This window comes from Corvus kubaryi, unplaced genomic scaffold, assembly GCF_017639235.1.
Source record: "Corvus kubaryi isolate FWS band 111438036 unplaced genomic scaffold, C.kubaryi_AGA036_p1.0 37179, whole genome shotgun sequence".
Taxonomy (NCBI): Eukaryota; Metazoa; Chordata; class Aves; order Passeriformes; family Corvidae; genus Corvus; species Corvus kubaryi.
In genome coordinates, this window is record NW_024581049.1 from 354,482 (window position 1) to 369,802 (window position 15,321).

Genomic DNA, 15,321 nt, shown 5'->3' on the forward strand with positions numbered 1-15,321 from the left:
TCCTGCTGGAATTCGTGCCAAGGGAACATCTCCATGTCCTCAGGCATTTCCTGAAAGCAGCATGTCCTCCTCGGGGCTCATGGTCCTGGTCTCTCAGGGTCCCTGGGCATGTGGGATGGATGGTCCTCAGCAGGGACCTGGGGGACCTGATGGTAGTAAAGGAGCCAGGGGCAGAAATGAGCTTTCCTTCCCCTGGCCTTTTCCAGTTTATTTTAATTTGTTCCCATTTTTTCCCCCAAGGTGTCGCACAGCTCCACAGCCCGTGAGCTGTAATTGCACAGGGAGCGATCGATAGCGGCAGGACAGAGGTTTCCAAAGGTTTCCTGCCTTGTTTTTCTTCCCATGGAGTCCAAGAGGCAGCACTGACGGTGTTAATTAAGTGATGGTTCATTATTAAAGCACTTGTGCTGCGGGTTAGTGGCCTCCTGGCTGTGCAGCCCGAGGTGTTTTTGTGCTGCAGGACCTCTCCTGAGCGGGGTTTGAGTAACGGAGGGAAGCCGGTCCTTTCCTGGGAGCAGCATGGGCTGGATCCGGGTGCTGGGCATGAGCAGCCCTTGGATGCGATGTTAAATCCCCGCATCCCCTCTGGGCAGGGAGCTAAAACCTCTGATCCCCCTGGAGCTGCTTTGGGGTGTGAGAGAAGAGCATGTGGAGCTGCAATTGGCAGCTGGACTTGCCCCAAGGAAGGATGCTGGCAAGATTAATTATTCCCTTTTGCTTTTAAATGCATTTTCCCCACACAGTGATGTATGGCACACTTGGTCCTTGCCCAAGCCTTCCCTGTGGCACTGCAAACTCTTCAGAGTTGTATTTTCCCACTTGTGTTTGCTTCAAAATGCCTGTAATGAATCCAGATTTCCCAATTCTCCCCCATCCCTGGGGTTCCTCGGAGGCTTCTGGGGCTTGGTACCCGCTGCAGGAGGTTTGACAACTCCATGGGGAGCTGCAGGTAAAAGCCATAAAGAGTCTTAACCAGTCAAAAAAAAGAAAAAAAGAGGAAAAAAGGAGATTTATGTCTTCTGTAGTTGCTGGCAGATGGATATTGTTCTCTAGTCCGTGTTCCAAACACTGAGGTTATCAGGCATAAGTGACTTATTATGCAAATCCTCCGTCTTAATATCTGGCTGCTCTCTCCCTGGAATTGCATTGGCCAAACCCCACGCGTTCCTGGAGCTGCTAATGTTTACACATTAGCTTCTCTGGCTAATATACAAGCCTTCAAGTTGCAAATTGATGTTTCTTACAGCTGAGCAAATTATTTTTCTATTAAATACAATATTTAAAATGATTTGGAGAACCAAAACAAACTACTGGTGAGAATTCTAATGGTGCTGCTTTCCTTATTCTTCCAATCAGTTTTTATCGGGGCTGAGACATCAGTGATATTTCTCTTAAACGTTTCTCTTTGGCAGAAGTGGGGAGCAGAGGAGCAGGGAGGGTTTGTCATCTCCGGGGTGTGATGCACAGAAACACTTTCTGTGCTGTGCCTGTACCCCAGGCCCTTGGACTGTGCCAAGATTCAGCTCCCCTTTGCCTGGGCTGGAAGAGGTTTGTCCAGTGAAATCCTGGGGTATTTGGGCTTGGCTGGGCTTGGCCATGGAGCCGTTGGGGTACCCGGCGTGGTGGGGTTCCTTTCGGTGTGAGATGTTGGGGTGCTGGCACACAGGACCGTCTCCCTGTCTGGATTTTCTCTCTGAGCTGAATTGCTCGGTGCCAAACAGCCCCTGCCCCTGGAACATCCCACCCTGGGAGTCTGAACCCCCCGCAGATGGAGATGACCCCGGATCCCTTGACCTCGCCCGGAGCCTGCGGGGTGCCGTGTACAGGATCTCACTGGCTGAGAAGTGCATCTAATTTTAGATGAGTTGCAGAATGTGCTCCCTGTCCCTGGTGTCTGCCGGCACCCGGAGGGAAGCAGCTCCCAGCGTTTCCTTCCCGGGGCACGTTCCCGTGGGAGTGTGCCAAGGAAAGCACCTTTAAATAGCAGCTGGGATCCAGGAGGTGAAGGCTGGCGCTGCTCCGGGGGCGCTGGGGAAGGGATGGCACCTTGCCGGGACCTGCTGGAGCTGCGGTTCTGGATCCCGGCAAACCCAGCTCCCTGGGCTTGCTGCCATCCCTGGGGTGATCCCGGGCTGCCGGTGCTCTAGGGCTGCACCACATCCCCTCTGTGCCTCGGTTTCCCCATCTGCAGCAGTTCATTGACCATTTATCCTGCGTAAAGAGCTTCCTCCTTTGGTGCAGACACAGAGCATCTTCCTCACGTGCGTTTAGAGGAGAGGCCTTGGGTGTGGTAGTTTGGGGCTGCGCAACTGCGAAGCCTCCGGCTCCATCCCTTCTCCTGGGAGGCAGTGAAAACTCTGGATTTGATGGCAGAAGAGCTCTGTTCACCCCCTGCCACATCTCGGTGTGGTCAGATGCTGGTTTCACTCTGCAGGGTGTTTGCACTTGGCCACCAGAGCAGCGTGTGGTGTGTCCTGTGGCTACCTGAATCCTCCCCATTTCCTGCTGAGAATTACTTGGGATGGAGGGCAGGGGCTGCTGGAAAAGGCCAGGGATAAAAAATTTGTCATGACTCTGAAAGATGGCCAGTGTTATCTTCACTGGCTGGTGCCTGTGCCTTGGGCTGCTGTGGGTTGTGCCCCCAAGGTGCTGCACCCCAAGGATGACCATGGGGCTGATCCAGTCCTGGCTAAGCCAAGATAGGAGCAAAATGGGCTTTTTCCCATCAGGACTGGGAGTCCTGGGTGGCTGCACCATATTCTGTAGCTCTGGGGGAGCAGCACGTGCTAAAGTTTTGCTATGAGCCCATTTCTCATAAAGCCTGTCCCCACTTTGGGACGTTATTGATGTGATGTCTCCCTCAGATGATGCCCCAGAGCATCTGGGTGGTGTCATTGCCCCCTTTGGGTGGGGGAGAGCACGATCCCATCCCGGGTGGTGCCGGGCTGTGATCCCATCCGGGTGGTGCTGGGCTGCCCTTTGGCGCAGGAGCCGTCTTAAGGCTGCTCGATGAAAGGCAAGAGGAGCCATGGATCATGTCCCATGGTGCAGGAGGTTAAACAGGAAAGGTTTAAGTGTGTAATTAACTTTGAAGCGAGAGCAGTGCAGACTCTGCGGATGAAAGAGCGCGGGGTGGGCTGTGGGCAGGCAGCCACGTTCCTTGGTGGTCACGGAGAATTAATTAGATGCTGTCCTTTGTACTTGGCTGTTTGGTCTTTCTTTTCCTCCCTCTTCTTTGTGAATCCCTCGTCCCTCTCCTCCCCAGATTTCTTCCTCTCCATTCTTGTAGAGGGGGATGCTGGGTGGCAGCGGTTCCCAAGGGATGCTGAGTGCCAGTGGTGCCCTTTTCCCCGGTGAATCCATTAAGCCACCTCCTTTTCTTTCTTTTTAAGAGAATTCAGTCCGTCTGGTGCTTAAGCCTCGTGTTGGTGCCCATGCCCTGCTCCCTCTGCGTGCCCGGGTGCTGCAGTGGTACCCCGGGGGGATGCTGAGCCTGCTACCAGGCTCCCTGACAAACCCCTCAAACCACCTTTTTTTGCTTTCTTTTAAACAATTTGGCTTCATCTGGTGTTTAACCTCTATGTTGGCGCTTGTCCCTCTGCTCCCTCCTGCCTGGGCACGCGGTGGATCCCTGGAGGTGGCAGAGGTGCCTGGAGGAGGCTGAGCAGCACTGGTACCCATCTCCCTGGCAAATCTCTCAAACCACCTCTTTGTTCTTTCTTTTTTTAAAAATCCTGGGCCATCTGGTGTTAAGCCCCCGTGTTGGTGCTCATCCCTCTCTCCCCTCTGCCCAGGAACGCTGTGCTGCTATGGGGGTTTCGTGTGGGGTGTTTAACGGGGCACTCTCATCCTTGGCACGGGCTGCCTCTGGTGTGTGGGGCAGGCTGTGTGTTTGGGGTGATTTAGCAGCTTCGGGGTGTCCAGGCTGTGTCTCGGGCGCATCCCACCCCCGGGGGCAGACCCCCAGCTCCCTGCAGTATTTTTAGCCACTCTCGCATTGGGATCGCACCTCCCGCGCTCGCTGCCTTCACCTCCGCGCCCGGAGCTGCTGTCACCGCCCTGGCCTGAAGCCAGCACAGGGAGCCAGGGGCTCCTCGGTTCATTTTGAGTGTGTATCCATACCCGGAGCAGTCTCACCCAGCTCCCACAGTGCCTGTCCCGCTGCCCTTGGGATGGAATAACCCTCCCACTGCTGCAGGCGGGTATTTTGAGTTGCAGCTTCCCTGCCCTCCTTGCCAACCTTGTGATGAAACATTAATTTTTTGCAGGTTGCTCTGGGTTTCCCCTCTCTGACTTTCCACAGTTGCTGGAGCACCTCCAGGCACCCCCTCTGGTGTTGGGCTGTTGGCATTTAATTGCTCAGGTGTTACTTTTTATGCCCTTGGTGGTGTGATGGGGAGGGAGAACCTGCTGGAGGTTGAGCTTCTCCCGGCCCTGTCCTTGGCTGGGGAAAGACGGTGCCAGCAGCATCCCATAACTCATGGAGACCAGGGCTCTGCGAAACCCTCTGGACTTTTTCCCTGTGTGTACAAATCACGGACAAATTAGTCAGGGAAATGGAGTGGCCAGTCGAGCTGCCTTCGTTCTGTGCCGGGGCTGGGAGGGAAGGCTCGTGCCAGGAGAAGCCACGGCAATAAACCTGTCCGAGGGGGAGATGGATCGGCTCGGCCAGCTGTGCCTCTGCCAGCACAATATCTGCTCTGTAATTGCATTTTAAACTTCTAGAGCCTGGGCACCGTCTCGTGGGTGGCTGAGGACGGAGCCATGGGGCGATGGGGCCGTGGGGGAACTGCGGCACGGGGTTGGTTGGTGGCAGTGGCTGCGCTGGGGGTGGCAGCGGGGTTTGGGTGGGGGGCTGCAGTCCAGGAGGAGGAGGGGACAGCTCTCCTGATGTTTTCAGTGTCTGGGAATAGTTTATTGGGGGTGAAGGAATCACTTTTCCTTGGGAAATGGGGCTCTGCCAGCCTGAATCGTTGTTTGTCTCTGCTCTGGTTTCTCAGGCCAAAAAAAAATCCCCCAAGAACAAATTTCTGCCTCCCAGAATATCCCGCTCAGCAGATCTTGGAAAGAAACACTTGGGCTTTTTTTTTCTTTTAAATCACTTGGCACTTAGTCTCTGACACTGTTTTATTTTGAAATTTATTTTATTTTCCTTCCTTCCTCGAAAATTTTGACAGATTTGTGCTTTTCCTCCTGTTAGAAAGTGCAGCCAAGTTCCAGACTCTAAAATCCGACACGTCTCGTGGTGAGAGCTGAGGACCAGGGGCTGCGGTGCGGGGGCACATCCGCACGTGGGCTGGGCAGACGCTCCATTTCGGGAAGGGCTTTAAGAAAGCTGTGATGTCTCAGTGCCTCCAGACATATGAATAGGAGAGAATTTGCTTTCAGTTTTTTAAAAAGAAGTTTCTTACAGCTCCGAGAGGAAAAAACAGTTGGTGACGGAGCTGGAATGTGCCCTCGTGCTTTAAAAAATGAGTGCAAAGGGGCAAAAAAGCCACAAATGTCTTCTTATATATGAAAGAGTTGGGAATTGAAATTTCCTGGGCATCTTATGGGCTTTTTTCCCAGTGTTTGGACTCGTGTTTGACTAAGTGTTGCATCCAAGCATCCCTGAGCACAGGGAAGCACAACCCGTGCCGGCAGCGAGGCCATTAACTGCCAAATCCCCGGGTGGCGGGGGGAGTTACTGATGTAATTTGGGATAAAATAGGAAGAAAACATCAGAAATAATCCCTTGGCCCAGCTCTGTTTTCCTGCCGGCCCATTAGGGGATATTTGCCTTTGTTAATTTCGCTTGCTCAGGGCTTCCCGGGGCCCCTCGTCAGCCCGGGCCCGTTAATTAGCGCTGTGCCCTGGTCCCTGTAATCGTGGGTTTAATGGGACAATGGGGCAGTGTGAACCAACCGGCCCCGGTGGCCCCACGGGCAAAGCCGGCCCCGAGCTCCAGGGTTGGATGGATGTGGGACGATGGGAGGGCTGATGTGGGACGATGGGGGAGCTGGAAGATGGGGGTGACTGGAATGTGGGATGGAGGCTGGATGTGGGATGATGGGGGTGACTGGAATGTGGGATGTTGGGAGGGGGCTGGATGCCGCATGGGGGCTCTCTCTGTGACCCCTCCCATGGGAACAAGGGGCCTTTTGGCATTTGCTCCACTCCTCCATGCTCAGCCGAGCGTGCTGTGCACCAGGGAGGAGCTGTGTAAACACCCTTGGACCCCCAGGAGATAAATCTGTAATAAAACAGAACTGCTGAAGGGACTCTGCAGTGCTGGGGGGGCTTGGGGGTGCGTTCGGGGGGGTTGGAGGTCCCAGCTCAGAACTGCCACGCTCCCATCAGGCCATGGACAGACCCCAGGAGCCCAACCCCAGGCAAAGGGTTGGGGTCAAAGCAGGAATTTTGTGTGGCCACCACAGCCCGGTGCTGTTTGTTGGGGGAACCCCTCTGGTTACCCCGGGGAGCAAAGCTGGGAACTGCACCCTGCTCCTGTGTCTGAGGCCTCCCCAGGAGCTGAGACCGGCCAGCTCGTGTCACTGGTGGGGCTGGACAGGAGCTGTGGGGGCCTGGCAGCACCCAGGACCCCTGCTCACGGTGCCCTTGGGGAGTGCCCGGAGTCCCCCAGCGCTCCAGGGGCATCATCCCAGTGGGGCACTGCAGGGGCATCACGCCGTCCTGGTGGGGCTTTTGAGGAGGGAGCAGCTGCTCAGGGGCTGACGGGTCTGTCCCCACAGCTGGCTGCACCTTCGAGGAGGACAGTGACCCGAACCAGTGTGAGTACAGCCAGGGCGAGGACGATGACTTCGACTGGGAGCTCATCCGCAGTTACCTGATGCCTCACCTGACGCCTGACCTGCCCCACGGTGAGTCCCGGGGTCCCCCCGTGTCCCTGGGGATCTCCGTCCCCACCCCCCCTCTGTGTCCTGTACCCCAGGGCTGGACCGTGTGGCTCCTCCTGGTTTCATTCCTCCAGTGTTTTAGGCTTGGCTTCTGCCTGGTTGTGTGGGAAATGGGGAAAAACCCCATGTTTCTGGCTTTTTCAAATGTGGGGAAGGGCTTATGAGTTGGAGGCATCTCTACAGTCTTGGGAACTGTAGGGAAGAAAATGAAAATGGACTTTTAAAAAAATCGCATTGGTTTTAAACTGGTTTTTGTTATTTTCTGGGTCCATCTCCTCTCTGGCTGACTGGGGGAGCAGAGCCAGCCAGGCAGCCGTGGGGAGCTCTCCTCTCCTTGAGGATGGTGTGGGCACCGTGCCTGGGTGGCATTTGGGGGCTTTGCTCGCTCCCTGCTCCAAACTCTGCCCTGCTGTGACCCCCTGGAGCCGTCCCTGAACCCATTTGCTCAGTGAGATTCACTGGACTTGGGGTGCTCCTTGTTTCTGGGACTGCTGGCTCCTGCCTGATCCTGGAGGCCAAGTCCTGTACAGAAGAGCTGGTTTAGAGCTCAGCAGGAAAAATAACCTTTTTTATTTATTAAAGTATTACCTGCGTTGTAGGGAACTCTTCACTGCTCCACCAGCCTGCCTCCAGCCATTTACCTTGTGCCTTCTTCATGCTTAATTTGGCTTTTCCCCTCCACTAACTCCCCTCTGCCTTTACCTTTTCCCATCACCTTTTCCTTCCATCCTGTCCCTGCTGGCACATCCTGGGTGCTGGGCAAGGGAAAACAACCCTCAGGGATCTGCTGGCAGATCCCTGCTCCTCCCTTGATGATTTTTCCAAGTAATTGCTTTAAACGGAGCTGTCTTAATTGGTGTGTGTCCGGGGGGGTTTCCTGGGGAAAGCAGAGCTGGGGGTTGAGGTGGCTCATGATGGAGAGTCTGAAACCTGTAATTAGTTGAGTTTTCTGCTCAATATTCAGCTGTAATTTAAAATCCGCAGTGAACTGCCTGCGTCTAAAGCCTGGGGGCTCTCAGAGGGCTGGAGGGTGGGGCAGAATGGGGCTTCTCTCCCTGCTTGTGGGTCAGCAGGAGATGGGGGCTTAAAGGAACACAAAGTTCAAGGAATGAAGTCCAGGACCGAAGGGGACGTGGGTGTGACATCCCAGGCTGGATGAGGTGAGCCTGAGCATCACAGTGTCACCCTGGGAAGAGAATGCTCGTCCCTGTAACTCCCCTGGGACCAGGGAGATGCTGTTTGCTCATGGCCTTGGGCACCAGGGGGCTGCAGGGATCCTGGTTTTGGGTGGTTTTACCCCGTTTTGGGTGGGGAGCTGCGCAGGAGGCTCCTGCAGGCCCATCACCCCCTCGATCCCCGCAGCAGCTCAGGGGATCAAAGAGATTTCACAGCACCAGGGCCTCTCCAGGGAGCACTTTGCAAAGGAGTCTTGTGGTCTCAGATTAAAATGAGTTTTTATTGGAGATCAGCCAGTTTCAAGGAGTGTAGGATTTATTGGAGCGGGTGCTGGCTGCTGGCCACCTGGTGCTACCTTTCCATCCTACTCTCCTCTTGCTTTCTTGTTTGGTTTGGGGTTTTTTCCCCCTTTCTCTTGACTTGCTTCTCTTTCACCTAAAGATGATGGATGGGTCTCTCCCACGTTGCAATTGTGATTTTTTTTTTTTAATCTCTTTATTGTTCTTTTTTTAAAGGAGCAGTTGCAGGGAGCTGGGTAAGGCAGGAGTGAGGCTGCAATCCCAGACTGGCTTGGGTTGGAAGGGACCTACCTCAAAGCCCACCCAGTGCCACCCCTGCCCTGGCAGGGACACCTCCCACTGTCCCAGGCTGCTCCCAGCCCCAATGTCCAGCCTGGCTTTGGACACTGCCAGGGATCATGGGGCAGCCACAGCTCCTCTGGGCTCCCTGTGCCAGGGCTTCCCCACCCTCCCAGGGAGCAATTATTTCCCAAGATCCCATCCATCCCTGCCCTCTGGCAGTGGGAAGCCATTCCCTGTGTCCTGTCCCTCCAGGCCCTTGTCCCAGGTCCCTCTCCAGCTCTCCTGGAGCCTCTTTTGGCACTGAAAGGGGCTCTAGGGTCCCTCACTCAAAATACTAAAACAGCATATTTGTGGGTGGGTTTTTTCCTCAAACATGCTTTTTCCTAGATTTTCCTTCCACATTCACTGACATTGTTTCCCTGTGCATCAGAGCTGCTGGTGTGTCCCTGCACAGCCCCGTCCCCTGAACTGTTATCCCCATCCTGAAGAGCTCTGATGTCTCTCCATCCCATCCAAGGAGTTGCTCCTTCAGCTCTCAGCTCCAGCACCGCTTCCCAAACAGCTCCTGCTGCACATCCATAAAACCCGTGAGCAATGATTGTTTGCTCCTGTGGGAATTGCTGCAGTGTGTCCAAGGACCCTGTGCTGGTGGGATATCAGCCCTCGGTGCTGGGGCTCCTTTGGAGAAGCTCAGCACAGAAGTGGGGAGGGTTCCCTGATTCCCGTGCCGGCTCTGACATGGAGAAGGATTTGGCGCACGACAGCTCAGTCTTCCAGCGGGATTTCCTGGAGACAGATGCTGCAGTGCTCAGACCTGGTCCCTTGGCACCTCTTGTCTGGCAGTGCCGCCCTCTCGCTGTCATCCTGCCTGCCTTCCCTGCCTTCTAATAGCTCCTGGAAGTTTTTTTTTTTTATTTATTTTTATCTCTCGGTGATTTTGTAGGAGGAAAAACTCATCGAGACAGGGAAGCGGGGGGAGTGGGTTCTTCCCTCCTCCTCTTGCAGGGCTGTTTGGGTTTTCCCTGGAGGGATGCAGGGATGGGAAGCACGATGGGAAGAGCTGCCCCTTCCCTGTGGGCCAGCAGGGCTTCCACTGGCCTTGGGCACTGCCAGGGATGGGGCAGCCACGGCTTCTCTGGGAACCTGTGCCAGGCCCTCCCCACCTCACAGGGAACAATCCCTTCCCAGTGTCCCATCCAGCTCGGCCCTCTGGCAGTTTGAAGTGCCTCTGCTTCTCTTGTATTTATAAAGGAAACCCAACCCACACCCTGGGCTTCAGGCTAATGCCAGATATTTACAGCAGAGGAGGATAAAATTAGCACAAAAGCGAGTGGTTGGAACCTGCTTTTTCCAATGTTGCAACACCAGGAAGAAAATTAAGAGGGGAAAGCAGAGTGTGTGGGAAGCCCTGCCCAATGAGGGATGCTCAGGTGCATCCCCGCTCCCAGGTGACCTGATGGGCATTCTCTGTCTTTTAAAATAACTCATCAGTGGTTTAATTTTAGTCTTGGCCTCTTTATTTCGGTCCTGTGGCTTTTTGTTTGCAAAGGGAGGGCAGAGGAAGGGCCCGTGTTTGTTAACAAGAGCCCGTTTGTTAATGAGGTGGCTTTTGGGAGATGTCCCCTGGCGTGGGGTGGGTCAATGGTCCCTCTCCACTCTGCTGTCGCCTGGACCAAATGGGGCTGATCTCATTAGAGCAGAAGTAATTTTGCTGGGGGAAATGAGAGGAGAAAAAAAGAGAAGCATGGACACAGTGCCTTTCCCTCGATGGGTGCAACGAGCTGTGCTGGACTCCGAGGAAATAAATTGTCATCGTTTTATTTCACCCTGAGTAGCCACCCCGAGGGGCTGGCGGGGCCAGGCGGCCGCGTGGGTCAGCAGCATGGTGAAAATTCCCCTTGTAGGGATTTCTTTCCCTTGCCCCAGCTCCCGTCCCTGAAGGACACACCGGGAGATGCATGTGGTACCGGCACCGTGTCACCCCAGCTGGCGCTGTGACTCCAGGGGGTTTTGGGGTCCCCCTAGGTGCAGCTCCCAAATGCTGGGGCAGTGGATGGGTGCCCCCTGTGATCCCAAATGGTGCAGGGGGATGGATGGGTGCCCCCTGCAATTCCCCTTCACTGTCATTAGGCTTTTCTTGGAGCTGCTCAGTGGGAGTTGATGGGAGGAAAGTGCCTGAGTTTAGAATTAATAGCAAAGCACTGAGTGTCAGGAAAACAATGGTAGGCTTGAATAAACGGCCCAGGTTCGTTACTTACAGCTTCTGCTGGTATTAAAATGGAGATTAATAATCCCCTTGCCTTTGGTGAGGGGGAGGATTTGGTGGGGCAGCTTCCCAGCCCTCCTGTATCCCAGCCCTCCTGTATCCCAGCCCTATGCCTGTGATGGACGGCTCTGGGAGCTGCCACCGAGGGCTGGGACTCCTGCACCCCCTCCTGCCTCCAGCCTGCCTGGGTTGGAGTGTGCAGGACAGGGAATGATGCTGCCTTTGGGATCCCCTTTGGGGTTGCCATCCTGCCTGCTCTATAAATACGGCTTCGAGGCCGTGCTGGGGCTCCTGGTTTGGCTGCTGGTGATGTTGGGTGGTGGGAGGTGGGATCCCAGCGCTGCTAGTGGTGGGACAGGTCTGGGAATGACATCGCAGGCATTCCTGAGAGCTGGGATGCTGCTTCTGCTGCTCATTAAGCCAACGAGCTTTTCCCCCTGCTGAGCACAGTTTAAACGTGGTGACAACTGCGTGGTAAATGATACGAGGAGCTGGAATGGAATTAAACAGCTGGGACCCGGCTGGGAGGGGGATGGATGCAGGCAAAGCTGTGAGAGTTAAAGGAGGGTGGCATCGGAGCCTTTCCTGACCCCGGTGCCCTGGGGAGGCAGCAGCTCTGATCCTCCCCTCCTCACCCAGCAGCCAGGTCCCACCGCAGTGTCCTGCTGCTGTCCAAAAGGCGTTTGCCCTGACCCATCCCCGGTCCCTCCTGTCCTGCACATCCTCACAGGCGGTCATGGACCAGTGCCCTGGGGCACATGAGCGTCTTTGTGGTCCCACATCCTCCACCTTCTCTGTCCCTGCTGGCAAAGCTCAGGAGTGGTGGAACAGGGGGATTGAAATCATGGAATCTCCTGAGCCGGGAGGGACCCACAGGGATCATTGATCCAACCCAGGCCCTGCCCAGACACCCCAAATCCCACCCTGGGCATCCCCGGCAGCGCTGCCCAAACGCTCCTGGAGCTCTGGCAGCCTCGGGGCCGTGCCCATTCCCTGGGGAGCCTGGGCAGTGCCCAGCAGCCTCTGGGGGAAGAACCTTTCCCTGCTCTCCAGCCTGAGCCTGCCCTGGCCCAGCTCCAGCCGCTCCCTGGGTGCTGTCCCTGTCCCAGGAGCAGAGATCGGAGCTGCCCCTCGGGAGGAGCCGCAGCCCCCGCTGAGCTCTGCCCTCAGTGTCCTCTGCTCCAGCTGGACACACCAAGAGCCCTCAGCTGCTCCTTATGTGGCCCCTCCTGACCCTCCCCCTTCTCCCCCCTGCTGCAGGCTCCTACCTGATGGTGAACTCCTCTCAGCACACCCCGGGCCAGAAAGCTCACTTGCTCTTCCAGGCACTGAGTGAGAATGACACCCACTGCCTCCAGTTCAGCTACTTCATGTTCAGCCGGGACGGCCACAGCCCCGGCACCCTCAGCGCCTACGTCCGGGTCACCGGGGGCCTGGTGGGCAGCGCCGTCTGGAACGCGTCCGGCTCACATGGCCGCCAGTGGCACCAGGCAGAGCTGGCGGTCAGCCTGTTCTGGCCCAGCGAGTACCAGGTGAGCCCCAGCAGCCCCCGCCCCCAGCCGGACCCCCCGGCCACGGGTGACCCCCTGTTTGGTGCCGCAGGTGCTCTTCGAGGCGGTGGTTTCCGGCGAGCGCAGGGGGTACCTGGGCCTGGATGACATTTTGCTCCTGAATTATCCGTGCTGTGAGTGCCACGGGATGGGACCTGAGGGGGGATGCAGCGGGGCTGGGCAACGGGGCTTGGAGCTGGTGTCCATTGGGATGGTCCTGGGGGAGCGGAGGGACTGGTGCCAGGGTGCAGCCTGATGGCACCTGGGTGTCCTGACGTTATCTGGGCTGGTGGAGCTCCATCTCCTGGGCACCTCTGAGGCTCCTTTTTGCACCTCCATCCCCATTCCCACCAGCTCCAACATTGCTTTGGTTTTTATAAAACCTTGGAAAAGCACCGACTGAACATGGGGCCTGAGTGTCCCCATCAAGAGGGGCCACCTGGGCTGGTGGGGACCCAAAATCCCAGACTGTCCCAACACATTGGCTTGTGGGGTCACTCCCTTTTTCTTCCAGGCTGGGCAGCAGACCTGCCCCCTCTGTCAGTCCCATACCCTGCCTCTGGCACCAGCACTTCGGGGAGGGGAGGCTCATCCCTCCCTGGCACCCTGGCTGGTTCTGTGGGGACAGGAGCACATTCCTCATTGAGCTGGGCTCTGAGGGTGGGGATCAGGCCTGTCTAGAGCTCAGCTCAGCTGAGACATCCTGGGTGGGTTTTTTGGGAGTGGGGGGATTTTTGCAGCAGTGCTGCCATGGGTCCCTCAGAGCTCGGGTGCTTCCTCACCTCTCGCTTTGTCCCTCGGCAGCAAAAGCGCCTCATTTCTCCCGCCTGGGCGACGTGGAGGTGAACGCGGGACAAAACGCCACCTTCCAGTGCGTGGCCGCTGGCAAGGCCGCCGAGGCCGAGCGCTTCCTCATGCAGGTGAGGAGTGGCGGTGGTGAAACCACCCCAGGCAAGCCCACACACGGCTTTCCTCTGGGAGAAACTCCTGCTGGACGCGGTGGGAGAAGGGCGATCCCCCTGCTTTTCAGCAGACATCGTGTGGGGCACCCGTGGTGGCTCTGGCGGTGCTGCCGTGCCCCCGTGACGCCGTGTCTCTCCCGTGGGCAGAGGCAGAGCGGCGAGGTGGTCCCTGCTGCCTCGGTGAAGCACATCAGCCACCGGCGCTTCCTGGCCACATTCCAGCTGGACGTGGTGTCCAGGGCGGAGCAGGACCTGTACCGCTGCGTCACCCAGTCCCCCCGTGGCGCCGGCGTCTCCAACTTTGCCGAGCTCATCGTCAAAGGTGGGTGAGCTGCCCTTGCCCACCCTGGGTCGTGGATGGGCCGCTCCCGCTCCCTGTGTGCAGGGAAGGTGGGATGCCCGGCACACTGGGATTGCGGTTTCTCACTGTGGACGAGTTGCTACATGTGGACTGTGCAGCATAAAACCAGAAACTCCCTTTCCTGGTGGCCTTAGATCATTTATTTTTGATTGCAGTAGGTGGGAATTAATTAATTATGGTGAAACTGTGTGGCACCATGCTGGGCTGTGTGACTTACAAAGATAATTAAGGTTTGATCAGATGAAACCCTTTGCAGCTGTTAAAGCCTTACTGTAAGTGATGGAGGGCACAGGCACAGACTGAAGTTTGAAGACTGGGTGGTGCCTTCCTGTACTTGGGTGACTCCCACGTCCTCTGGGTGGAGAATCTGAGTTTGTTCTGTGCTCTGCAGCACAAATCCCAGAATAGTTTGGGCGGGAAGGGATCTTAAAGCTCATCCAGTCCCACCCCCTGCCCTGGGCAGGGACACCTTCCACTATCCCAGAGCCCTCTCCAGACTGGCCTTGGACACTTCCAGGGACGGGGCAGCCACAGCTTCTCTGGGCACCAGAGCCAGGTGCCAGGGCCTCACCACCCTCACAGGGAAAAATCTTTTCCTAATATCCGATCTGAACCTGCTCTCTGTCAGTGTGAAGCCATTCCCCCTTGTCCTGTCACTTCATGCTCTTGTAAAAAGTCCCTCTCTATCTCGTTTGTAGCGCCTTCAGGCCACAATTAGGTCACCCCAAAGGTTCTCTTCTCCAGCCTGAATGTGGTGGGTTGGTGTGGGAAGAGACATTGGAAATGTGTGAGTGCAGCTTGTAAACAATAAAATAAAACCATGCTACCTGTGGTGGTGCCAGCACTGGCCTGGCTCTGGGATGGCACAGCCCCTTCTGCGCTCTCTTCCAGAGCCCCCCACCCCCATCGCTCCCCCCCAGCTGCTCCGGGCCGGCTCCACCTACCTCATCATCCAGCTCAACACCAACTCCATCATCGGCGACGGCCCCATCGTGCGCAAGGAGATCGAGTACCGCATGACCTCGGGGCCCTGGTCGGAGGTCCACGCTGTGAACATGCAGACCTACAAGCTCTGGCACCTGGACCCCGACACGGAGTACGAGATCAGCGTCCTGCTCACCCGGCCCGGGGAGGGGGGCACCGGCAAACCGGGGCCGCCCCTCATCAGCCGCACCAAGTGCGCAGGTGGGTCCCTCGGGAGAGGTTCCCCGGCAGCCCGAGCCCGTCCCCCGTCCTGTGGCGAGGAGTTAGCCCAAGGCATCCGTCTGTGTCTGTGTGTGTATGTCTGTGTGTGTCTCTGTGTCTGTCTGTGTGTGTGCTGTTGGCAGAGGAGTCTGCTTGTTAACTTCTCTCAGTCACGCCAATTAGAGCTGATTAAACTCCCTGCCACTGATGGCACTTGGTCTCTCATCTCGACAGCCTGACTTGGGCTTGGTGACAGCACGAGGGCTCCCGTGGTGCAGGCACCTTTCTCTGGTTATCTGGGGCTGCTCGTGGGGCTGGTACCCGCCTTCACCTCTGCAGCGAAG

The 15,321-nt window shown here is 56.6% G+C and overlaps 1 protein-coding gene across 1 annotated transcript in view; it reads left to right on the forward strand.

The window, feature by feature from the left end:
- The first annotated feature begins 571 nt into the window (after positions 1–571).
- PTPRU (protein tyrosine phosphatase receptor type U) overlaps positions 572–15,321 on the forward strand; it is a 47,348-nt gene continuing 32,598 nt past the window's right edge. The window contains exons 1-7 of the mRNA XM_042021937.1: positions 572–949; positions 6,732–6,860; positions 12,180–12,451; positions 12,522–12,603; positions 13,274–13,389; positions 13,579–13,753; positions 14,684–14,977. Of these exons, the coding sequence (XP_041877871.1) occupies positions 6,830–6,860; positions 12,180–12,451; positions 12,522–12,603; positions 13,274–13,389; positions 13,579–13,753; positions 14,684–14,977 (970 nt within the window). The 5' untranslated portion in view covers positions 572–949; positions 6,732–6,829. The remainder of the gene's footprint in view (positions 950–6,731; positions 6,861–12,179; positions 12,452–12,521; positions 12,604–13,273; positions 13,390–13,578; positions 13,754–14,683; positions 14,978–15,321) is intronic.